This window comes from Arachis hypogaea, chromosome 2 (assembly GCF_003086295.3).
Source record: "Arachis hypogaea cultivar Tifrunner chromosome 2, arahy.Tifrunner.gnm2.J5K5, whole genome shotgun sequence".
NCBI lineage: Eukaryota > Viridiplantae > Streptophyta > Magnoliopsida > Fabales > Fabaceae > Arachis > Arachis hypogaea.
Genome location: NC_092037.1, coordinates 22,568,504 through 22,595,308, shown reverse-complemented (window position 1 = coordinate 22,595,308; position 26,805 = coordinate 22,568,504). Strand labels below are relative to the sequence as shown.

Here is a 26,805-nt window from a genome sequence, read left to right as displayed (position 1 = left end):
GAGCAGGTAATGGAGCTTTTCGCCGAGGTGGGACATGGTGGTCGTGGTGGTTGCATACACTCGACCTATGTACAGGACGACCGACCTCTCGCACCACTGCCCATTCATGTCACCATTCCAGTGGATGAGGCAGAGGAGAGCAAGGAGGAGTCAGACGATGATTACGTGGCCGATAGTGCAGACAGTGATTCGTTCGATGGTGGCGATGAAGATGAGTTTGTTCCAGAGACATCTGCCAAAACTGTGGCGCGCCATGTCCTGCCTACACCTCACCCAATTCCGGTGCTATCGATAGTTCCAAGTCACTATCACAGTCTGGATTGTGATGCCATGCATGAGAGGACTCTGTTTCCCGACACGGATGAAGAGGATTACACTCTATTTCCCGGTTAAAGTACCATGTGAAGTTCCGTCAAGCTAACGATGTGTGTCAATGGAGCCTTCGTGTGGCCCTTCGGCAGAACCTCGGATACTGGTAAGTTCAACTTTAATTGTGCTTTTGAGTACTTCTATATGATATATTAAGTAGGTTTGAGATATGGCTGTAGCAATACTATTTTGTTGTGTTCAGGGAGATTTGGAGGGTTGGTGGAGCAAACAGTTGTCTAGCACCGACCACGGGGCAAGACCATCTTCAGTTAGGTAGCAGCCTCATCTGCAGGGTCATAATGCTGTTGATACAATCCAACCCCTCTGTCAGTATTCCGATTTTGTAAGGTGCGGTCCAGGCAAGCTATCACTTCAAACCCTCCTACAGAAAGGTGTGGATGGCAAAACAGAAGGCAATTGCACAGATCAACAAAGATTGGAAAGAGTCGTACAACAAGGTGCCGAAGCTGCTTAACGCACTGCAGAGCTATTTTCTTAGAACCATTTGTGACCTACGCGTCAAACTGTTCTATGATGGACACCTCCTGGTACGCGAGTGTAGCATGTTTGACAAAGTTTTTTGGGCTTTCCCGTCATGTTTCGAGGCCTTCAAGCATTGAAAACCATTTGTATCTGTGGATGGCACGCATGTAACACCCTACCATACAAAGCTTTACGCGTAAGTCGTAGAACAGAGGTGGTATGGTATTATGACCTCTAAAATCAAACGTATACATGTAATAGCAGAAAGATTGTAGTATGCTAGGAGCCTTGAAGAATAGGGGAAATAAAAATCACAAAAATAAAAGTGCAACGTTCAAAGAATGAGTTCACTTGTGTGCTAAGAAAACTATAACTATTAAACATAAGATAATAAAAGTAGGAATAGAGTGTCAAAGATACAAAATAGCAAGCTCCTAACTCAGCCTGCAAAGTCAAGACTAGTCGGAGAATATTTACACACACATACACACACACACACACACACACACACACAGAAGTACATAACAAAATGATGCCTCTCCATAAGCCTCTAAGAGGACCAAAAAGAATAGGTTATGCGGAGAGAAAGAGCTAAGTATATATATATATATATATATATATATATATATATATATATATATATATATATATATATCACTGTACACAAAACAACCCAGTAACTACTTCGCCTCAGGTATCCAGACGCTTAGTGAGATGTCTCTCAACCTGCATCTGAAAAATAACAACATAGTATGGGATGAAAACCGGAGGTTCTCAGGATGGTAAAGGTACCACACACATAATATATAAGGTCCTGGGAATGCCAGAGACAGTCCTAGAACGCCGACACTCAGATTACAGAGTTTAAAGTATTAAACAGAAGCCATAAAAGGTGGTTTTCTAAGAGTATCTAAACCTAACTTAACTTAACCTTAAATCTAAGTTCCATATTGTAATTCCTCCATACCTCCATCTCTGTCAGCATTTCACATACAGATAAATAGAAAATGCAAACACAAGAAGGTTATACTGCAGGTAACAAATATACATATAGCATGGCAAGTACACTTAGGCACACCCAGTTAATGTACAAACAAGTAATTCAAGTAATATGCATATAATGCATGCCTGTCCTATGGCTGATGAGGCTCATCTGTCGGTTATCCAGCCAACCCGACAAGTCTGAAAATCTTAGACTGTCCCTCGACATGCATCCCCAAGAGTATATGCATAGCTTTTCTCAAATAATCAATATTGCTCAATGGGGGTTACATTCCCAGAAATTTATAGTGTCTGGTCACCCTTACGTCGTAGGGTCAATAGAGTATCAAGTTTTCAGCCTGGTACACGTGGTGGCAAGTCATGACACTTTATCCAGGGAACCTTGTATATCAGATCATTAAATCATTCAAGCCAAGTTTTATACATAATCATTCATTTGATTATCAAGTCAAGTATCATAAATGATCGTCCATAACATTTCATAACCAATTCATCACTTCTCAATTTTACTCCATCTCCAAGTCATCCCCATTCCCTAACTTCATCTGATTATCAGGTGTAATACTACTATTCACGACTAAAGGAATGAAAATGGAGATTTAGAGGTTTAAAATATAGTTTAAAACATTAAAAAGCATTTTTGCTGAAATAGGGTCCACGCGTACGCGTGACTCATGCGTGCGCGTGGAGATGTAAAACTGCAGCTCACACGTGCATCCCTTTGTCATGCGTACGCGTGGGTGTAAACCTCATGTCACACGTGCACGTGGGTCACGCGTGGACATGAGAATTGTCAAAAGTGAAGTCCCTGAGGGGAACTATGTCGCCAAATCCGGCCTCAGCCGAATACGGGGCGCTAATGTTGGGTGGAGGAAGGGTATGACTCACTTGCCGAGGCAGTAGAAGACGAGGCCTTTGAAGAATAAAAAAAATCATGCTTAAAAAAAATTCAGCAAGATACTGGTTTTTTTGGTTTAGTAATTAGATCAGCTTAACGTGATACACAGCACATTAGAGGTTATGCAAATATTTCTATCTAATTTACAGCTACTTCTACTTAAGCACATGCTTCGATGTTTCTAGCCTACACATGTCTCTAAATTACATATTCCATATTAACTAAACCCTAACTAGAACGTTATAAATACTAACAACCTAGAACAAGTAAAACAGAGTTTCAAACTAATAATTATGTCATAACAACCTTGCACAAGCAAATAGAGTTCTAAATTCCTCCTACAGACCTATCCCTAAACCATTTAACTATATTCTGTCTCTTCAGGACTACCCAAACAATGGCCACATAATTATATTAAACATACAAAACACAACTAACCTTGAAGTCGGTCGTCCTGACGTAATGCGATGTCACGTTCAGCCTGTTGATGTCTCCATCGTTCCCCACATGGCACGCCATCATTGTATTAATCTAAAATATGGTAAGAAAGGGTCAAAAGAAGAGAGAAAAAGGTTGACAAAGTCAAATTGGGGCCTGGAATGAAGCTGTAAATGACTTCTACTTATAGGCGTGGACAGTCCTTATCTCGTTTACGCTGTAAATGAGATACGTGCAATGTCATCTCGTTTATAGTGTGAACGAGATAAGACTGAAAAATTTTAATCAGTAAATATTTTTTAAATTATTTATTACGATAATTATCATATTTATTTTATTTATTAAAATAAAAAAACCCCTCAATTCAAGTTTACCAATAACTACTACAAACATAAATCTATTTTCAAAATAACAAATTTGTTACATTTGATTACTTCTTTGGATCGCTGGATCTGATCCAAAGTTAGAAATAAACTTAAATAGCCTAGTGCTACCATTGCTAGCTAATACCAAGGTCTCCTTAATTGTTTTTTTACTCGACCTTGTAGTGACTTGGATTGTTACAGGTGGAACAATTTGGGATTGAGTTATTGTAAAAAATGGAGAAAGAATTGATTGGGCCAATGGACCTGATGATAGGAAGTTGGGTCTAATATGAAGTTTGAATTAGACTTCCATTAATAGAGTTTGTTGTGAAAGCTTAAATGGAGTCTACCTTGTTGTTCTGAGATTATTTGTTGCTCTCAATTGTGGTAAAACTAGTAACTGACCCAAATATTCTCCCTCTAAATTCATATTCTTCATCAAACTCAAGTCAATGGTGTCAAATGCTTTTATTTTTGGATGAGAGAGGATTATGTAGTTCTTCAAATTGGTATTCATGATCAATGTCATTACCATCTGAATCTACCTCACTCACATAGAACCCAATGGTTGATCGTATATTAGGCTCCACATCAGGCACAAATTTGTAGGCTAATCAGTAGGCCCAATATTCCTTAAAGAACCTTGTCCACTTGTTTCCATTTTTCTTGACTCAATCATCTTCTCATGCTCCAGGTTCAGGACTTGGCTAGGCCAAGTAATGTATAGAACCCTTAAATATTGTGTGTAGTGTAGGTGAGTTTGTAATGTATAGGATTGAGGATTATCCAATCTACTTGACCAAAAAACAAAACCTCCCTTCTTCCTATGCTTTTATTTTGTCTTTTTCCTTGACTCGCTTTTTTTTCTTAGATCCTAGAGACACTTGTTTCTTCTTCTCTTTGCTAGCTCTTTTTCTTTTATCACTATTATCTTCTTTGTCATTGTGAACTTCCTTATTACTGTCACTTTCATAACAAAGGAAAAGAGGTTTATTCAACTCATCTACTAATAATTATACAATTCATCATTTACACTCTCGTATCCATCATTAGTGGATGAGTCAGAATTGTCACATAAGTCCTCAACCTCAACTAGATCAACATCTTCTATTACATTTTCTTATGGAAGGACTTCTTTTTCAGCACCCTTTACTAGTTTAGGATAATCAACATAATTATCAAACTATATGTAGAATTCATGAGTGTCTACATTCTTCATCTTATTTTTTTATATTTAGTTAATCCCTTCATCTCCTTTCAAAATATGCAGTCTAAACTCAATATCACTGCTAATTAGATCATACTAGTAAATTTTCTTATATGATTGATAACCTAATCTTTTGAACAAGGTGCATAAACATCATAAGCATTTTGTGTTAACATAGGATCTAAAAAATGACCACAAAGAGTGTAATGTATACAATTCTAACCTAATAATTACATTAGTAACTGTTTTCACGGTATAAATTCGTAACCTTGAAATTACATGAAGATAATTCAAATCGTTGCTTCAAAACTCCCATTCAAAGTGATCAAATTCCCAAAATTAACAAAATCCAAATTGATTGTTTAAAACTTCTCGATTTAACTATGTAGATGCACTAACTCACCACTAGATGTTATAGCAAAGTTGTCCCTATGATAGAATACAGAAAGAACATACACATCATCCATCTAAAAAATTTTAAAAGTATGATTTTGAGTATACTAGCCCATAATTTTTAATAGAATTTTTTTTCTCAAACACACTAATAACCCACATTACCAAACCTTCCACAAAAATATAAATTCTAAACAATATTATTTTAACCCTAACCTCACAAAACCAACTTTTACCCACAAAACATGCAACAATAATAATGATATTCCTTTATTGTCATAACCCCATAAATGCAAAACAATTACATCAACAAAGCTTACATAAAAAACTCACTTATCTTTGTGCGTGACGGAAGCAACTACACCAATAAACTTTGCTCCTTCAACCACAAATGAAGAACATTAACAAAACGACAACGACCATTGTAGTTGTTGTTTGTTTTCTTTAGGAAACTTATGTGTGTGTATCATTTAGTCAAGTCTTAGGGTTTAATGTAACTAGATTGAGCTCTGTGTGATACGCCAGGTAGTAAATTAATGATAGTATAAAATATATTTTAATAAGTATTATATTGTTTAAAAATTAATTAAAATATATATAAACTAATATTAAAATTTGATGTATTTTTTGTTTAAAATATTTTGTAATACAAAAATTTTGATATTAAAGTTATATAAAACTACATATTCAATTGTTATTTTTATTTTTGTATTTATTTTAATTAATGGACAAAGTTTTTTCATATGGTGTTTATTTTCTTTTTTTATTTTTGGTTGTTGTTAGAGTTTTTTTTTATTCTTGTCATATGTTCTTGTCATAATTATTAAAACCGAACTGATAATTAACTCGATGAAATTATTGGGTCACTAGGTTAATAGTTCAACCGGTAGATCAGTAGTCAAACCGTTTAACTCAACCAGGAGCAGAGTCACATATAGCAAAAGGAGGGCAATGGCCCCTCCCAAATTTTAAATTTTCTTTATAAATTGTGTATAAATTTTACTTTAGCCTCCTTTAAAAATTTTATTTTACTCTTTTTTTGTTACAAGATTAATTTTTGGCTCCTTGATGAGCGGATAATTTGTACGCTTTTTGGCATTGTTTTAGTATGTTTTTAGTATGATCTAGTTAGTTTTTAGTATATTTTTATTAATTTTTAGTTAAAATTCACTTTTCTGGACTTTACTATGAGTTTGTGTATTTTTCTGTGATTTCAGGTATTTTCTGGCTGAAATTGAGGGACCTGAGCAAAAATCTGATTCAGAGACTAAAAAGGACTGCAGATGCTATTGGATTCTGACCTTCCTGCACTCGAAGTGGATTTTCTGGAGTTACAGAAGCCCAATTGGCGCCCTCTCAACGACGTTGGAAAGTAGACATCCTAGGCTTTCCAGCAATATATGATAGTCCATACTTTGTCCAAGATTTGATGGCCCAAACTGGCGTTCAAAGTCACCATCAGAATTCCCAGCGTTAAACGCCGGAACTGGCACAAGAATGGGAGTTAAACGCCCAAACTGGCACAAAAGCTGGCGTTTAACTCCAAGAAGAGTCTCTACACGAAAATGCTTCAATGCTCAGCCCAAGCACACACCAAGTGGGCCCAGAAGTAGATTTTTATGTCATTTACTCATCTCTGTAAACCCTAGGCTACTAGTTCTCTATAAGTAGGACCTTTTACTATTGTATTTTCATCTTTTTGGACATCTAGTTCTTAGATCAGATCTTGAGATCTTTGAATCTTTTGATCATTGGGGCTGGCCTCACGGCCATGCCTAGACCTTGTCCTTATGTATTTTCAACGGTGGAGTTTCTACACACCATAGATTAAGGTGTGGAGCTCTGCTGTACCTCGAGTATTAATGCAATTACTATTGTTCTTCCATTCAATTCCGCTTGTTCTTGTTCTAACATATCACTTGTTCTTCAACTTGATGAATGTGATGATCCGTGACACTCATCATCATTCTCACCTATGAACGTGTGCCTGACAACCACCTCCGTTCTACCTTAGATTGGGTGGATATCTCTTGGATTTCTTAACCAGAATCTTCGTGGTATAAGCTAGAATTGATGGCGGCATTCAAGAGAATCCGGAAGGTCTAAACCTTGTCTGTGGTATTCTGAGTAGGATTCAATGATTGAATGACTGTGACGAGCTTCAAACTCCTGAAGGCTGGGCGTTAGTGACAGACGCAAAAGAATCATTGGATTCTATTCCAACCTGATTGAGAACCGACAGATGATTAGCCGTGCCGTGAGAGGGTGTGTTGAACATTTTCACTGAGAGGATGGGAGGTAGCCATTGACAACGGTGAAACCCTTACATACAGCTTGCCATGGAAAGGAGTAAGAAGGATTGGATGAAGACAGTAGGAAAGCAGAGAGACGGAAGGAACACAGCATCTCCATACGCTTATCTGAAATTCCCACCAATGAATTGCATAAGTATCTCTATCTTTATCTTTATGTTTTATTCATCATTCATACCCATTTGAGTTTGCCTGACTAAGATTTACAAGGTGACCATAGCTTGCTTCATACCAACAATCTCTGTGGGATCGACCCTTACTCGCGTAAGGTTTATTACTTGGACGACCCAGTACACTTGCTGGTTAGTTGTGCGAAGTTGTGTTTATGCCATGGTATTGAGCACCAAGTTTTTGGATTCATTACCAGGGATTATTTGAGTTGTGAAAAGTATTGATCACAATTTCGTGCACCACTCCTCGCTAAACTTCAACCTACTTTCGTCTCTGAACTCAACAATAATTATATAAATATATAAAATTATAATACAATATTTATTAAAAAATAAAAAATAATATAAATATTTTTTATGTTTAATACTTCATATTATTTAAAATAAATAAATTATATATAACTTTCATTGTTTTAATATGATATATATAATTAATATAAATTATTAGCTCTTACTTTAGTGGTCTAATCCGAAAAAAATTGGAAGAAAGTAACATATAGATAAAGTTTGAAGTAATTTTCTAAAGAAAGAATAAAAATAGCTGAAAAAATAAAAAATTGAAATAAAATAAATCGTTGATAAAAAATAAGAAATAATTAAAACTTTAAAAGAAAATTAAACATAAGTTAAATTACATGAATAACCATGACTTTAAATTATTTTAATAAAATCTCATTTACACGTATGAATTTGACCTATAATATATATTATTATTAATCTATAATATATTAAAGTGCATGCTTGGCTTAGCGAAAAGAAGAGGTGCAATCTTAGATAGAGTCCAAGGTTTAACCATATGTATTTTCTTTTGTTTTTTTAATTTATTTTTGTATATATATTTTTCATTTATAAATGTTTTGAATTCGTTTATTTTTTTCTTAATCTCTTAGTTGATATGTCATTTAGGTATAATAATATTAATGAAGTTGATTTTTATAATCAATAAAAAATATAAATGAAGAATATAAATGATGTTTTAAATAAATAAAATTTTGTCTATTTTATTTGTTGCAATAGAAGTTGAGTTTTGCGAATAAGTTATAATTCAAATGACATAATATCTCCATACTCATCTAATTGGTCGAAAAAAAAGTTGAGTTTTAAAATTTTTGTTGGAACAAATATCGGATTTTTTATATTTAAATTAAATAAATATAAAATTTACAAAAATACATAAAGTACAACATAATTACATAAACACACAATTGGTCATATATTCCAAAAATTAAACACATCTCGAATACTGAGACTCTAATCAGCGTGAGAAGATGGATGATTCAGTATCCGAGATATGGTCATTCATTTTAATTCAAATAATTTTAAATTTTAAAATTATAAAAATATTTCATTTAAAATTTAGATGATTCTATTTTAAATTAATAATTTAGTTTAATTCAATAAAAATAAATATAATTGTGTTGTTGTACTAGTTATTTATAAGTAGTGCAAAGCTAATTAAAAAAATGACATTATTAAATTAAGTCATGCGCTTGTAAAAATAAATTGGTTACACTCTAGGCACATACTTAATTTAATAACGCCATCTTTTATGTTGGTATAGTAAAATAGTATTTATATAATATAAAATTATTCTAATAATATCACACAATAATATTTAGGAAACAATAAATTTATTAAATATAATACTTTTTTAAAATAATTATAAATAATATTTATAACAATTCCTTCTTCTATATATATACACAAGTATATTTAATTAATAATTTAAATTATTTCAATAAAAACAAATATATTTATTCACTATTTATCAAAAAGACATTTTTTAATAAAAAATTTAATTTTTAATTTATTTATTAATTAAAATAAAAATTTAAAATTTTTATTTATAAATATATAAATACCATCGAAATTTAAAGAAAATAACAAAGAAGGATTAATTATTATAAATATTACAAAAATCTTACTAACAAATATTCTAAAAGTATATTTTTAAATATATTTTTTTTAAAATAAATATTTTAAATATTTTAAAAAGTACTCTCAAAATACTCATAAAAAAACTTGAATTCACCGAAAAACAGTTATGTAGTGGAATAACAAACATTCATGGCAATTCTATATAATCCAAGACTAGCATATATGTTTTTTTTTTCATCCTTATGTACTCTCTTTCACTCCATTCAATCTCGTGAGTTCTTAACAATCCAATAATCAGCTTATACCCATATGTTCTATCAAACACCACCCAAATAAAAAAAAGACTATATCTTGGATATTCGGTTACCAATTCGCCCATTGTACATATTTTGGATCCTGAGTCCATATTTTATTTTGGACAATTTATCCAAATAAATAAAGTTGGTGAAAACTTTATTTAAATACACAAAACCGAAACAGGTTACGTACATGTACATTTTCACCTTTCTATGTAATCCGTGAAAAGCTACCACGATTTTTAAGTTGTACATAAACCGTGACAGCCAGCAACGGTTTATAAATAGTTGGTTTTGTGTGTAAATTGTGGCAGGCCACCACGGTTTACTAAGGCTGCGAGGTGATAGTAAAACGTTGTAGGCTACAACGGTTTATGAAGGAGAAATTATGGGCATAAAATATTGTGGGTTACCACGGTTTAGGGGACAATTTACCCAAATCAATAAAGTTGGTGAAAGCTTTACTCAAATACACAAAATAGAAACAGGTTACGTACATGTGCATTTTCACCTTTTTATGTAATCCATGGGAAGCTACCACGGTTTTCAAGTTGTACATAAACCGTGACAGCCAGCAACAGTTTATGAATGGTTGGTTTTGTGTGTAAACCGTGGCAGGCCACCACGGTTTACTAAGGCTGCGAGGTGATAGTAAAATGTTGTAGGCTACAACGGTTTATGAAGGAGAAATTATGGGCATAAAATATTATAGGTTGCCACGATTTAGGAAGACCGAAACTCTATATATATGTGGGTGATATTCAAGCTGCATAAGAGATCATTCCCATAATGACAAGTGAAGAAGAGAGTGTTCTTGCCTTAGTGCATTGCTCTGGGAAAATTAAAAAAAGCAAAAGCCATGGTGTGAAGTTCACTAACAGAGAACCACTGAGTGTCTTCATCAGTTCATCAAGCACTTTGTCCGATTTAAAGAACAGCATCTTGCAGAAGCTTGGCGTGTTTGGTAGCAAGTGGGTGAAGAAGCTATTCTACAAGATTTTCATCGCAGTTATCTCGACCGGTGTTCAGTATGATACCTTTGTGCTAGCGGCTGATGAAGATATTAGGGTTCTGTTCCATTGTGTTAGGAGTTTTCTAGAGATCCGAATTCACGAGTTGTTTGCGAAGTTGGAGGTCGGTGTCGATAGTTGGTGCGCGAAATTGTGAACAATACTTTTCACAACTCTCATAATCCCCGATAATGAACCCCAAAAACTTGGTGCTCAATACCATGGCATAAACACAACTTCGCACAACTAACCAGCAAGTGCACTGGGTCGTCCAAGTAATAAACTTTACGCGAGTAAGGGTCGATCCCACAGAGATTGTTGGTATGAAGCAAGCTATGGTTACCTTGTAAATCTTATTCAGGCAAACTCAAATGGGTATGGTGATAAACGCATAAAACATAAAGATAAAGATAGAGATACTTATGTAATTCATTGGTAGAAACATCAGATAAGCGTATGAAGATGCCTTCCCTTCCGTCTCTCTGCTTTCCTACTGTCTTCATCCAATCCTTCTTACTCCTTTCCATGGCAAGCTTAAGCAAGGGTTTCACCGTTGTCAGTGGCTACCTCCCATCCTCTCAGTGGAAATGTTCAACGCACCCTGTCACGGCACGGCTATCCATCTGTCGGTTCTCGATCAGGCCGGAATAGAATCCAGTGATTCTTTTGCGTCTGTCACTAACGCCCCGCCCTCAGGAGTTTGAAGCACGTCACAATCATTCAATCATTGAATCCTACTCAGAATACCATAGACAAGGTTAGACCTTCCGGATTCTCTTGAATGCCACCATCAGTTCTAGCCTATACCACGAAGACTCTGATCTCACGGAATGGCTGGCTCGTTTGTCAGGCGAGCACTCGTTTGTCAGGCGATCAACCATGCATCGTGTATCAGGAATCCAAGAGATATTCACCCAATCGAAGGTAGAACGGAGGTGGTTGTCAGTCACACGTTCATAGGTGAGAATGATGATGAGTGTCACGGATCATCACATTCATCAAGTTGAAGAACAAGTGATATCTTAGAACAAGAACAAGCGGAATTGAATAGAAGAACAATAGTAATTGCATTAATACTCGAGGTACAGCAGAGCTCCACACCTTAATCTATGGTGTGTAGAAACTCCACCGCTGAAAATACATAAGAACAAAAGTGATCATTGGTTTTGGTCCCAGAGAGAGAACCAGAAGAACCAAGATGATCTCAGATCCAAAGATACCAAGATGAAAATACAATAGTATAATGTCCTACTTATAGAAAACTAGTAGCCTAGGGTGTACAGAGATGAGTAAATGACATAAAAATCTACTTTCGGGCCCACTTGGTGTGTGCTTGGGCTGAGTAATGAAGCATTTTCGTGTAGAGACTCTTCTTGGAGTTAAATGCCAGCTTTTATGCCAGTTTGGGCGTTTAACTCCCATTCTTGTGCCAGTTCCGGCGTTTAACGCTGGAATTCCTGAGGGTGACGTTGAACGCCGGTTTGGGCCATTAAATCTTGGGCAAAGTATGGACTATCATATATTGCTGGAAAGCCCAGGCTATCTACTTTCCAACGCCGTTGAGAGCGCGCCAATTGGGCTTCTGTAGCTCCAGAAAATCCACTTCGAGTGCAGGGAGGTCAGAATCCAACAGCATCTGCAGTCCTTTTTAGTCTCTGAATCAGATTTTTGCTCAGGTCCCTCAATTTCAGCCAGAAAATACCTAAAATCACAGAAAAACACACAAACTCATAGTAAAGTCCAGAAAAGTGAATTTTGACTAAAAACTAATAAAAATATACTAAAAACTAACTAGATCATACTAAAAACATACTAAAAACAATGCCAAAAAGCGTACAAATTATCCGCTCATCACAACACCAAACTTAAATTGTTGCTTGTCCTCAAGCAACTGAAAATCAAATAATATGAAAAGAAGAGAATATGCAATGAATTCCAAAAACATCTATGAAGATCAGTATTAATTAGATGAGCGGGGCTTTTAGCTTTTTGCCTCTGAATAGTTTTGGCATCTCACTCTATCCTTTGAAATTCAGAATGATTGACTTCTTTAGGAACTTAGAATCCAGATAGTGTTATTGATTCTCCTAGCAAAGTATGATGATTCTTGAACATAGCTACTTATTGAGTCTTGGCCGTGGCCCAAAGCACTCTGTCTTCCAGTATTACCAACGGATACATACATGCCACAGACACATAATTGGGTGAACCTTTTCAGATTGTGACTCAGCTTTGCTAGAGTCCCCAATTAGAGGTGTCCAGGGTTCTTAAGCACACTCTTATTGCCTTGGATCACAACTTTATTTCTTTCGTTTTCTTTCTTTTTCTTTTTTTTTCGAAATTTTCTCTCTTTTTTTTCGTTTTCTTTCTTTTTTTTTGTATTCACTGCTTTTTCTTGCTTCAAGAATCATTTTTAGGATTTTTCAGATCCTCAGTAACATGTCTCCTTTTTCATCATTCTTTCAAGAGCCAACATTCATGAACCACAAATTCAAAAGACATATGCACTGTTTAAGCATACATTCAGAAAACAAAAATATTGCCACCACATCAAAATAATTAAACTGTTATAAAATTCAAAATTCATGCAATTCTTCTCTTTTTCAATTAAGAACAATTTTTTTTTTCAAGAAAGGTGATGGATTCATAGGACATTCATAACTTTAAGGCATAGACACTAAGACACTAATGATCACGAGACACAAACATAGATAAACATAAGCATAATTTTCGAAAAACAGAAAATTAAAGAACAAGGAGATTAAAGAACGGGTCCACCTTAGTGATGGCGGCTCTTTCTTCCTCTTGAAGATCCTATGGAGTGCTTGAGCTCCTCAATGTCTCTTCCTTGTCTTTGTTGCTCCTCTCTCATGATTCTTTGATCTTCTCTAATTTCATGGAGGATGATAGAGTGTTCTTGGTGCTCCACCCTTAGTTGTCCCATGTTGGAACTTAATTCTCCTAGGGAGGTGTTTAGTTGCTCCCAATAGTTTTGTGGAGGAAAGTGCATCCCTTGAGGCATCTCAGGGATCTCATGATGAGTGGGATCTCTTGTGTGCTCCATCCTCTTCTTAGTGATGGGCTTGTCCTCATCAATAGGGATGTCTCCCTCTATGTCAACTCCAACTGAATAACAGAGGTGACAAATGAGATGAGGGAAGGCTAACCTTGCCAAGGTAGAGGACTTGTCCGCCACCTTATAAAGCTCTTGAGCTATAACCTCATGAACTTCTATTTCTTCTCCAATCATGATGCTATGAATCATGATAGCCCGGTCTAAGGTAACTTCGGACCGGTTGCTAGTGGGAATGATTGAGCATTGGATAAACTCCAACCATCCCCTAGCCACAGGTTTGAGGTCATGCCTTCTCAATTGAACCGGCTTTTCTCTTGAATCTCTCTTCCATTGGGCGCCCTCTTCACAAATGATTGTGAGGACTTGGTCCGACCTTTGATCAAAGTTGACCCTTCTAGTGTAAGGATGTTCATCTCCTTGCATCATGGGCAAATTGAATGCCAACCTTACACTTTCCGGACTAAAATCCAAGTATTTCCCCCGAACCATAGTAAGATAATTCTTTGGATCCGGGTTCACACTTTGATCATGGTTCTTGGTGATCCATGCATTGGCATAGAACTCTTGAACCATTAAGATTCCGACTTGTTGAATGGGGTTGGTAAGAACTTCCCACCCTCTTCTTCGGATCTCATGTCGGATCTCCGGATATTCACTCTTTTTGAGTGAAAAAGGGACCTCGGGGATCACCTTCTTCAAGGCCACAACTTCATAGAAGTGGTCTTGATGCACCCTTGAGATGAATCTTTCCATCTCCCATGACTCGGAGGTGGAAGCCTTTGCCTTCCCTTTCCTCTTTCTAGAGGTTTCTCCGGCCTTGGATGCCATAAATGGTTATGGAAAAACAAAAAGCAATGCTTTTACCACACCAAACTTAAAATGTTTGCTCGTCCTCGAGCAAAAGAAGAAAGAAGGGAGTAGAAGAAGAAGAAATGAGGAAGAAGGGAATGGCTTTTGTGTTCGGCCAAGAAGGGGAAGAAGTGGTGTTAGGTTGTGTGAAAATGAAGGAGTGAAGATGGGTTTATATAGGAGAGGAGGAAGGGTGATGTTCGGCTATGTATGGGTGGGTTTGGGTGGGAAAGTGGTTTGAATTTGAATGGTGAGGTAGGTGGGGTTTTATGAAGGATGGATGTGAGTGGTGAAGAGAAAGATGGGATTTGATAGGTGAAGGGTTTTTGGGGAAGGGGTGGTGAGGTGATTGGTGAATGGGTGAAGAAGAGAGAGAGAGTGGTAGGGTAGGTGGGGATCCTGTGGGGTCCACAGATCCTGAGGTGTCAAGGAAAAGTCATCCCTGCACCAAATGGCAAGCAAAATTGCGTTTTTAGCCATTTCTGGCGTTAAACGCCGGGCTGGTGCCCATTTCTGGCGTTTAACGCCAGCTTCTTGCCCTTTTCTGGCGTTTAACGCCAGTCTGGTGCCCCTTTCTGGCGTTAAACGCCCAAAATGGTGCCAGACTGGGCGTTAAACGCCCATCTGCTAACCTTACTGCGTTTAAACGCTAGTAGGTGCGTCCTCCAGGGTGTGCTGTTTTTCTTCCTGTTTTTCATTCTGTTTTTGCTTTTTTCATTGATTTTTTGTTTTCTCATGATCATCAACCTACAAAAAACATAAAATAACAAAGAAATATATATAAAATATAACATTGGGTTGCCTCCCAACAAGCGCTTCTTTAATGTCAATAGCTTGACAGAGGACTCTCATGGAGCCTCACATATATTCAGAGCAATGTTGGAATCTCCCAACACCAAACTTAGATTTTGAATGTGGGGGTTCAACACCAAACTTAGAGTTTGGTTGTGTCCTCCCAACACCAAACTTAGAGTTTGACTGTGGGGGCTCTGTTTGGCTCTGTGTTGAGAGGAGCTCTTCATGCTTCCTCTCCATGGTGACAGAGGGATATCCTTGGGCCTTAAACACCAAGGATTCTTCATTCACTTGAATGATCAACTCTCCTCTATCAACATCAATCACAGCCTTTGTTGTGGCTAGGAAGGGTCTGCCAAGGATGATGGATTCATCCATGCACTTCCCAGTCTCTAGGACTATGAAATCAGTAGGGATGTAATGGTCTTCAATTTTTACTAGAACATCCTCTACAAGTCCATAGGCTTGTTTTCTTGAATTGTCTGCCATCTCTAGTGAGATTTTTGCAGCTTGCATCTCAAAGATCCCTAGCTTCTCCATTACAGAGAGAGGCATGAGGTTTACACTTGACCCTAAGTCACACAAGGCCTTCTTGAAGGTCATGGTGCCTATGGTACAAGGCATTGAAAACTTCCCAGGATCTTGTCTCTTTTGAGGTAATTTCTGCCTAGACAAGTCATCCAGTTCTTTGGTGAGCAAAGGGGGTTCATCCTCCCAAGTCTCATTTCTAAATAACTTGTCATTTAGCTTCATGATTGCTCCAAGGTATTTAGCAACTTGCTCTTCAGTGACATACTCATCCTCTTCAGAGGAAGAATACTCATCAGAGCTCATGAATGGCAGAAGTAAGTCCAATGGAATCTCTATGGTCTCATTTTGAGCCTCAGATTCCCATGGTTCCTCATTGGGGAACTCATTAGAGGCCAGTGGACGTCCATTGAGGTCTTCCTCAGTGGCGTTCACTGCCTCTCCTTCCTCCCAAAATTCGGCCATGTTGATGGCCTTGCACTCTCCTTTTGGATTTTCTTCTGTATTGCTTGGAAGAGTACTGGGAGGGAGTTCAGTAATTCTCTTGCTCAGCTGACCCACTTGTCCTTCCAAGTTTCTAATGGAGGACCTTGTTTCAGTCATGAAACTTTGAGTGGTTTTGATTAGATCAGAGACCATGGTTGCTAAGTCAGAGTTATTCTGCTTAGAACTCTCTGTCTGTTGCTGAGAAGATGATGGAAAAGGCTTGCTATTGCTAAATCTGTTTCTTCCACCATTATTATTGTTGAAACCTTGTTGAGGTCTCTGTTGATCCTTCCATGAGAGATTTGGGTGATTTCTCCATGAAGGATTATAGGTGTTTCCATAGGGTTCTCCCATGTAATTCACCTCTTCTATTGAAGGGTTCTCAGGATCATAAGCTTCTTCCTCAGATGAAGCTTCCTTAGTACTGCTTGGTGCATTTTGCATTCCAGATAGACTATGAGAAATCATATTGACTTGTTGAGTCAATATTTTGTTCTGAGCCAATATGGCATTCAGAGTGTCAATCTCAAGAACTCCTTTCTTCTGACTAGTCCCATTGTTCACAGGATTCCTTTCAGAAGTGTACATGAATTGGTTATTTGCAACCATTTCAATCAGCTCTTGAGCTTCTGTAGGCGTCTTCTTCAGATGAAGAGATCCTCCAGCAGAGCTATCCAAAGACATCTTGGACAGTTCAGAGAGACCATCATAGGAAATACCTATAATGCTCCATTCAGAAAGCATGTCAGAAGGACACTTTCTGATTAATTGTTTGTATCTTTCCCAAGCTTCATAGAGGGATTCTCCTTCCTTCTATCTGAAGGTTTGGACTTCCACTCTAAGCTTACTCAATTTTTGAGGTGGAAAGAACTTTGCCAAGAAGGCATTGACTAGCTTTTCCCAAGAGTCCAAGCTTTCTTTAGGTTGTGAGTCCAACCATGTCCTAGCTCTGTCTCTTACAGCAAAAGGGAATAGCATAAGTCTGTAGATTTCAGGGTCAACCCCATTAGTCTTGACAGTGTCACAGATTTGCAAGAATTCAGCTAAAAACTGATGAGGATCTTCCAATGGAAGTCCATGGAACTTGCAATTCTGTTGCATTAGAGAAACTAATTGAGGCTTAAGCTCAAAGTTGTTTGCTCCAATGGCAGGGATAGAGATGCTTCTCCCATAAAAGTCGGGAGTAGGTGCAGTAAAGTCACCCAGCACCTTCCTTGCATTGTTGGCATTGTTGTTGTTTTCGGCTGCCATAGGTTCTTCTTCTTTGAAGATTTCTGTTAGGTCCTCTACAGAGAGTTGTGCTTTGGCTTCTCTTAGCTTTCTCTTCAAGGTCCTTTCAGGTTCAGGATCAGCCTCAACAAGAATGCTTTTGTCCTTGCTCCTGCTCATAAGAAAGAGAAGGGAACAAGAAAATGTGGAATCCTCTATGTCACAGTATAGAGATTCCTTTAGGTGTCAGAGGAAAAGAAAAATAGAAGACAGAAGTAGAAAATTTGAACTTATCAAAGAAGATGGAGTTCGAATTTTGCATTAAGGAATAGTGTTAGTCCATAAATAGAAGGATGTGAGAAGAAGGGAAGTAATTTTTGAAAATTAAGTAAAAGATTTTGAAAACCTTTTTGAAAAACTTTAAGAATTTTTGAAAATGAAAGTGGAAAAGAGATCAAGTGATTTTTGAAAAAGATTTTTGAAATTAGAAATCAAAAAGATTTGATTGAAAGCTATTTTGAAAAAGATGTGGTCAAGAGAATATGATTAGCTTTAAAAAGATGTGATTGAGAAGATATGATTTGAAAAACATTTTTAAAAAGATTTGATTTAAAAAAAATTAATGACTTGGCTATCAAGAAAAGATATGATTCAAACATTAAACCTTTCTCAACAGAAAAGGCAACATACTTGATATGTTGAATCAAATCATTAATTGATAGCAAGTATCTTTGAAAAAAGAAAGAAATTGATTTTGAAAAAGATTTGATTGAAAAGATATGATTTGAAAAAGATTTGATTTTGAAAAACTTTGAAAACTTGAAAAAAAAAATTGATTTGAAAACAAAATCTTCCCTCTAGTGCCATCCTGGCGTTAAATGCCCAGAATGGTGCACATTCTGGCGTTTAACGCCCAAAACTATACCTTTTTGGGCGTTAAACGCCCAACCAGGTACCCTGGCTGGCGTTTAAACGCCAGTCTGTCCTTCTTCACTGGGCGTTTTGAACGCCCAGCTTTTTCTGTGTAGTTCCTCTGCTGTATGTTCTGAACCTTCAATTCTCTGTGTTATTGACTTGAGAAGACACAAATAAAAAATATTTTTGGATTTTTAATAATAAGGAAAAATCAAAATGCAACAAGAATCAAATAACAATGCATGCAAGACACCAAACTTAGCAGTTTGTATACTACTGACACTAATGAAAATGCATATGAGACACACAAAACACTCAAGTCAAGAGAATTCAAAGATTAGAGTAAGAAATCATCAAGAATTAATTGAAGATCCTTAAGACACATGAATGAATGCATGCAATTGACACCAAACTTAAAATGAGACACTAGACTCAAACAAGAAATTTTTGAGTTTTATGATTTTGTAATTTTTTTGGATTTTCGAAAATTAAGTGGAAAAAGATATCAAAATTCTTAATGAGAATTCCAGGAATCAGTGCAATGCTAGTCTAAGACTCCGTTCCAGGAATTAGACATGGCTTCACAGCCAGCCAAGCTTTCAAAGAAAGCTTCGGTCCAAAACACTAGACATGGCCAAAGGCCAGCCAAGCCTTAGCAGATCACTGCTCCAAAAGCAAGATTGATAGAAATCAACAAGCTCTTATGATGATAAGCTGAAACCTCGGTCCAATGAAATTAGACATGGCTTCACAGCCAGCCAGATTTCAACAAATCATCATGAAACTCTAGAATCCATCTTCAAGAATTTCGAAAAAAATACCTAATCTAAGCAACAAGATGAACCGTCAGTTGTCCAAACTCAACAATCCCCGGCAACGGCGCCAAAAACTTGGTGCTGTTGCCGGATCAGAAATTTGGCACTGATGTTACCGGACAAAAGCTTGCCGAAAACTCGAACAATCCCCGGCAACGGCGCCAAAAACTTGGTGCGCGAAATTGTGAACAATACTTTTCACAACTCTCATAATCCCCGATAATGAACCCCAAAAACTTGGTGCTCAATACCATGGCATAAACACAACTTCGCACAACTAACCAGCAAGTGCACTGGGTCGTCCAAGTAATAAACTTTACGCGAGTAAGGGTCGATCCCACGGAGATTGTTGGTATGAAGCAAGCTATGGTTACCTTGTAAATCTTAGTCAGGCAAACTCAAATGGGTATGGTGATAAACGCATAAAACATAAAGATAAAGATAGAGATACTTATGTAATTCATTGGTAGGAACTTCAGATAAGCGTATGAAGATGCCTTCCCTTCCGTCTCTCTGCTTTCCTACTGTCTTCATCCAATCCTTCTTACTCCTTTCCATGGCAAGCTTAAGCAAGGGTTTCACCGTTGTCAGTGGCTACCTCCCATCCTCTCAGTAGAAATGTTCAACGCACCCTGTCACGGCACGGCTATCCATCTGTCAGTTCTCGATCAGGCCGGAATAGAATCCAGTGATTCTTTTGCGTCTGTCACTAACTCCCCGCCCTCAGGAGTTTGAAGCACGTCACAGTCATTCAATCATTGAATCCTACTCAGAATACCATAGACAAGGTTAGACCTTTCGGATTCTCTTGAATGCCGCCATCAGTTCTAGCCTATACCACGAAGACTCTGATCTCACGGAATGGCTGGCTCGTTTGTCAGGCGAGCACTCGTTTGTCAGGCGATCAACCATGCATCGTGTATCAGGAATCCAAGAGATATTCACCCAATCGAAGGTAGAATGGAGGTGGTTGTCAGTCACACGTTCATAGGTGAGAATGATGATGAGTGTCACGGATCATCACATTCATCAAGTTGAAGAACAAGTGATATCTTAGAACAAGAACAAGCGGAATTGAATAGAAGAACAATAGTAATTGCATTAATACTCGAGGTACAGCAGAGCTCCACACCTTAATCTATGGTGTGTAGAAACTCCACTGTTGAAAATACATAAGAACAAAAGTGATCATTGGTTTCGGTCCCAGAGAGGGAACCAGAAGAACCAAGATGATCTCAGATCCAAAGATACCAAGATGAAAATACAATAGTATAATGTCCTACTTATAGAAAACTAGTAGCCTAGGGTGTACAGAGATGAGTAAATGACATAAAAATCCACTTCCGGGCCCACTTGGTGTGTGCTTGGTCTGAGCAATGAAGCATTTTCGTGTAGAGACTCTTCTTGGAGTTAAACGCCAGCTTTTATGCCAGTTTGGGCGTTTAACTCCCATTCTTGTGCCAGTTCCGGCGTTTAACGCTGGAATTCCTGAGGGTGACTTTGAACGCCGGTTTGGGCCATCAAATCTTGAGCAAAGTATGGACTATCATATATTGCTGGAAAGCCCAGGCTGTCTACTTTCCAACGCCGTTGAGAGCGCGCCAATTGGGCTTCTGTAGCTCCAGAAAATCCACTTCGAGTGCAGGGAGGTCAGAATCCAACAGCATATGCAGTCCTTTTTAGTCTCTGAATCAGATTTTTGCTCAGGTCCCTCAATTTCAGCCAGAAAATACCTGAAATCACAGAAAAACACACAAACTTGTAGTAAAGTCCAGAAAAGTGAATTTTGACTAAAAACTAATAAAAATATACTAAAAACTAACTAGATCATACTAAAAACATACTAAAAACAATGCCAAAAAGCGTACAAATTATCCGCTCATCAATAGTTCTGGGGCTTCAGCTCCAGTTCATAGCTCAACTGCCGCAGGAGGTGCGTCTAGTTCGATGCCTGCGGTCAGACCGTATCTTCCGCCAGTCGGATCCCCTACGTTTGCGGCTGATTTAGACCGAACGGAAGTTGTTGATTCTGTATAGTTGGAGAATGCAGCAGTCTTTGAGCAGGCTTATGTCGTGGGCACCGATGGTAGCCAGTTACCTTATATGCAAGGCTTTGTTGAACCTGATCGAGTAGAGAATGGAATGTGTGATGATGACTCTGACCAGGAGCCTGTTGATATCATCGGGGACAGCGACGATGACACAGATGCCAATCCACATGCGCAGCATGGGCCTTCAAGTTCTGCTTCTCAACAGTACCCTCCACACTTCTTCACACTAAACTTGGACGTTCTGGGTCAACAGGAGGACGGTGGTAACACGGTCGGGGGCTCTTCTATAGAATTTCAGATTGGGCAATCTTTCTAGAATAAAGATGAGGTTGTGCTGAGTGTGAAGGACTTTAACATCCGGCGAGGTGTTGAGTACAGAGTCATCGAATCAGATCATCTGAAGTATCATGAAAAATGAAAGCAATTCGGCAAGGGTTGTACTTGGTTGATTCGCGTTGCGCTGCGTGCACGAAAGGGCACTTGGGAGGTTAGGAAGTACAACGGGCCACACACATGCTTGGCAACCTCTATTTCCAGTGATCACCGTCATCTGGATTACCACGTTATCTGTGCGAGGATTCTTCCGTTGGTTAGGGCGGATGCTGCGGTTACGGTAAAGGTATTGCAACAAGCTACAGAAGCCGATTACGGTTTCAGGCCTAGTTACAGAAAGGTTTAGATGGCCAAGCAGAAGGCAGTGGCACAAATATATGGAGATTGGGAAGAGTCGTACACAGAGTTACCACGTTGGATGCTAGGAGTACAGTCAACAATGGCTGGAACAATAACCGTGTTGAAGACCTCTCCTGTTCAGCTTCGTGGTGAGGTTGATGAGTCGACGGTGTACTTTCACCGACTATTCTGGACATTCCCACCCTGTATCGAGGCATTCCGTCATTGCAAGCCCCTCGTCAGTATTGACAGTACCCACTTGTATGGCAAGTATGGAGGGACGCTGCTGTTGGCGATAACGTAGGATGGGAATTCGAACATCCTTCCGATAGCATTCGCCCTTGTGGAAGGAGAAAATACAGAGTCGTGGTCATTTTTCTTGTCCAACCTACGAGAGCATGTGACTCCTCAGGAGGGTATCCTTGTTATCTCTGACAGGCATAATGGTATCAAGGCAGCGCTTGAGGCACCTGAGACTGGGTGGCTGCCTCCACGTGCTTTCTGAGCGTACTGTATTCGGCATGTTGCTGCGAATTTTGCCCTAACTTTCAAAGGTAAGGACTCAAGAAGGATGTTGGTGAATGCTGCCTACGCAAAGAATGAAGCAGAGTTTTATTACTAGTTTGACATCATGCGGACTGAGAATCCAGCAATGTGTGAATGGGCCAACCGGATGGAGTACGACAAATGGACCCAACATGAGGATAGTGGTAGACGTTTCGGGCACATTACAACCAACATCAGTGAATGTGTAAACTCGTTTTTAAAGGGAACTCGCAACCTCCCGGTCACATCGTTGGTTCAGTCAACTTACGGGAGGCTTGCTCAGCTATTTGTGGTACGGGGACAGACAGCAGAGGCACAACTTGGATCTAGTAATGAATTTTGTCAGGCGTTGGCCAAGGAAATTGATCGGAATCTCAGAGACTCTAGGTGCTTCACCGTCACTTTATACGACAGGCATCAATCGCAGTACACCATGGCCAAGTCAACACCGACCGGACGCTTTTCGCTCGGTAGCTATAGAGTTTCCCTTAAAGATCACAGATGCGACTGTGGCCACTTTCAGGCACTGCATTATCCTTGTTGCCACGCCATTGCGTGTTGCGCCTACTCTCGCCTTAATTGGGCGTCATATATGCACGAGGTGTATCGTATGAGTGAGGTGTATCGTATGAGTGAGGTGTTCAACGTTTACAAGCAGGGTTTTCTTCCGCCTATCCCAGAAGGCCTATGGCCTCCATATGATGGGCCAACTATCATTCTTGACCCTAATATGAGGCGTACAAAGGAAGGTCGTCCAAGGGCAACCAGGATCCGTGGTAGTATGGATCAGTCTCTGGAGAACCAGCCGAAGCGCTGTGGACTATGCCGTCAGCCGGGGCATACGCGGAAGAACTGTGACCAGCGAAGACATACTGCTGGGGGAATGCCTAGATCTCATGCCGTTTATTACGTCGTCCTTGTTGTTTTAGTTGTTTTATGAACTGTTAAGTTGAGTAATGTATGGTTGGATAAGTCTATGAATGTGACCATGTTTATTTTCTGCATTAATTTCTTATAATAGAATTCCGTTTATTTTAGATGTTTGATTGCATCAATGTGGTATCATTCAGATTGTGCATGATAATTGTGACAGAATGAAAGGTTATCATAGAATCTCAAACCGGTTTAACTATCAAATACATAGCAGATAACATTTTACATAAGTCTCAAATCATTTTAACTATCAAATACATGGCAGATAACGTTTTACAGAAGTCTCAAAGATATAAGCCTAAAAAGCATGCCAAGTACATAAACTAACATAGTTCCTACCGGACGTGAAAATATGACATAACTAATCAGAATCCTCAATGGTGTCACTGTCATCATCGTCGAACTGACCGAGCAGGTGACCTCCGGTGCCACACAATGGAGGACGCCTCACCCTCCTAGGTCTCTCATCTGCCGCTGGTGCTGATGGCTGTGCGAAAACGGCGCTGAATGTTGAGGCTGGGGTCCCTCCTAAGGCGAACCATGGGTCAGCCGGAGATGCTGCAGGCTCGTTGAGGTCAACGGCCAACTGAGGAAGAACATCGTCAGTCCGTGGCTGGTGAACAGCAAACTGGACTGATCGTCAGGCATATGTGACCTATAATGGGTCCCATCATCATCCCTGACATGTCTGCTATATCCCTATAGAACTCTGACTCAGTAACAGGATCATCGATGTCCATCCCAACAGCCGGGTGGTAAACTGAGCAAACTCATGTGGGGCGACATTCCCAAAGAGCTTAGAGCTACTGCCCACATCATAGGTCGGCTGATCCATAGCTGAGGCTGAACCGACTCATCCTTACCAACACCGTGCTGAGTGCCCTCATCCTCAACGGATGGTCCTCTACCTCGAGCCCCTCCATGGCCGTCCCGCCCTGCCTGTCGTCTGCCTCTACGTCGAGGAACACGATAATCCACCGCATCTCCATGATCAGCTCTAGGGATGTCCTCCTCTAAACGGTCAGCCAGCTCTCGCCACTCTCGATCCGTGGTACGGGTGCCTATACGCCGACGCCGATCTACTCGCCTGTTATCTGGTCTGTCGTAAACGTGCACCCTAGGAGGTGCCTGCGACGACCCTCTGTAACGAGCCTCCTCTGTTAACACAATTGGCCTCGGATCCTAAAATGCAACATCTGGGGATAAGAATCTGTGCACCACACGGCACCACCAATCTAGGTAGTCTGATGATGGACCGGGATCAAGGACTCGACCCAGATGACTGAATGAAGCCGGTTCTCCCAATGCTGATGCCACTCCCGATAATATGTGGGGAACCACCGGTCCCCACCCCTGCCATCCTTCGCATGTAGCCAATCTATGTTCAGAGCTGGCTGAGGGAGATGCTGAACACCGCCAAACTGCGATAGAACCCTGTCGACCTGATGCCACTCAATCGCAGCAAAATATATCAGGCTAGTGATGGCCGTCCATAGCCTACGGTGCTCGTCAGCTAGTATCTCCGAATGAATAACAGTAGCAACCTCGGCAGAAGAATAAGGCTCCCACACAAACTGTATCGATACAGTCAGGGTTTCGTCAGACCATGACACTTAACATAAACCAGTGCAACTAAGAGAAATAACTAAATGACTCACATCGTGGACACGCAATCGATCCAAGGAAAGGCGTGCAGACAATAATCTTTGATCCCCGGCATCGTTCCTCGGCATATACGTAGCCCACCTGCAATTTTCATTGGAATGGTGTCATAACATGGAAGAACACATGATGTTGAACAATTTATGAACCGAAAATAATAAACCGTACATGGAAGCAAGAGGAAACCCGAATCCATCAAACCCACTAGGCCTCAAAGTGGGAAACCTCCAGAAAATCCAAGACTGTAGAAGCTGTAGCGGCCCGGCCAAGTTAACAACGTTTCTGTTTGTCCCACGATAAAAACATCCATACAACCATGCCAGTGCAGCCGAACCCCAGCTATATCTGCCCAAATCGTCTAACGATGCCAAATAAGGCAACCAACGAAGGTGGACCCGGTTTGCATTCTTGTCCGTAAACAGCTGAGAGGACAAGAGCATCAGAATATAAGCACGAGCGTATATACGCACGGTCTCATCACTAGCATCTGCTAGGAGAACCCAGAACCTCTCATGGAACCATCTGCAGAGGTAACTCCCCAAACAACTCGCGGAACCACACCCATGCTGGTCTACCGTGCTCCATCAGATTCTCAAACTCAGTCAGGCACCCATTGACGGGCTCACCATCGATCGGTAAACCCAGCTGATATGCCACATCTAATAGTGCACTCACCAAAGGGCATATGGAAGGTGTGGGTCTCAGGATGCCACCGCTCAATAAATGCGCTAAGGAGAGGCTCATCAACCCAGAACCACTGACTGTTAAGCCTAGCCAAATGATACAAGTCCGCGGTCTCCAGATAGGGTATAATCCATTGTTCTGAAAACCGAACTGGACCAGCCGATTCGACTGGATTAACCGGAAATCGGTCAATTGTCCGGTTCGGTTGCTGTGAAAAATCGTCCTGCAAAAAACCGGTTTAAAAACCGGTCAAACCGGCAGTTAATCGGTGAACTGCCAAAACTGCTCAGTTTTTTCCAGTTCAGTGATATATATATATATATATATATTGTTAAAAAAAACGTTCAGAACCCCTCAGGCCCTCACCCACCCTTGCCCCTCTCTCTCTCTCTCTCTCTCTCTCTCTCTCTCTCTCTCTCTCTCTCTCTCTCTCTCTCTCTCTCTCTCTCTCTCTCTCTCTCTCTCTCTCTCTCTCTCTCTCTCTCTCTCTCTCTCTCTCTCTGGGCAAACTCAAACCCTAACGGCGGTAGGAACCCAACCCCATCCCATCGCCGAGCTCTTCTCTTCCGATAGACAGTGTTGTCGCCGCCGGTAGAGACAGACTTGGGTGCCGTCTTCGCTCATGGAAGGTCTGCTCACTTCTCGATCCTCTTCTCCTCAACGTCGAGTGCTTGTTCGGAACTGTTGGCGACGCCACCGCAAATGGCTTCTCCATTGTCGTCTGTGCTCGATTTGTTGGTGCCCATCTCTTTCTTCGAGTTCT

The 26,805-nt window shown here is 39.6% G+C and overlaps 2 protein-coding genes across 2 annotated transcripts; both read left to right on the top strand.

Moving 5' to 3' along the window:
• Positions 1–22,224: 22,224 nt before the first annotated feature.
• Positions 22,225–22,722, top strand: LOC112722989 (uncharacterized). The gene is made up of 2 exons (XM_025774206.1): positions 22,225–22,517; positions 22,656–22,722. Exons 1-2 carry the CDS (start codon positions 22,225–22,227, stop codon positions 22,720–22,722), a joined length of 360 nt encoding a protein of 119 aa, XP_025629991.1.
• Positions 22,723–22,848: 126 nt separating this feature from the next.
• LOC114924692 (uncharacterized) lies at positions 22,849–23,703 on the top strand. The gene has a single exon (XM_029289967.1). It carries the CDS (start codon positions 22,849–22,851, stop codon positions 23,701–23,703), a length of 855 nt encoding a protein of 284 aa, XP_029145800.1.
• Positions 23,704–26,805: the final 3,102 nt, after the last annotated feature.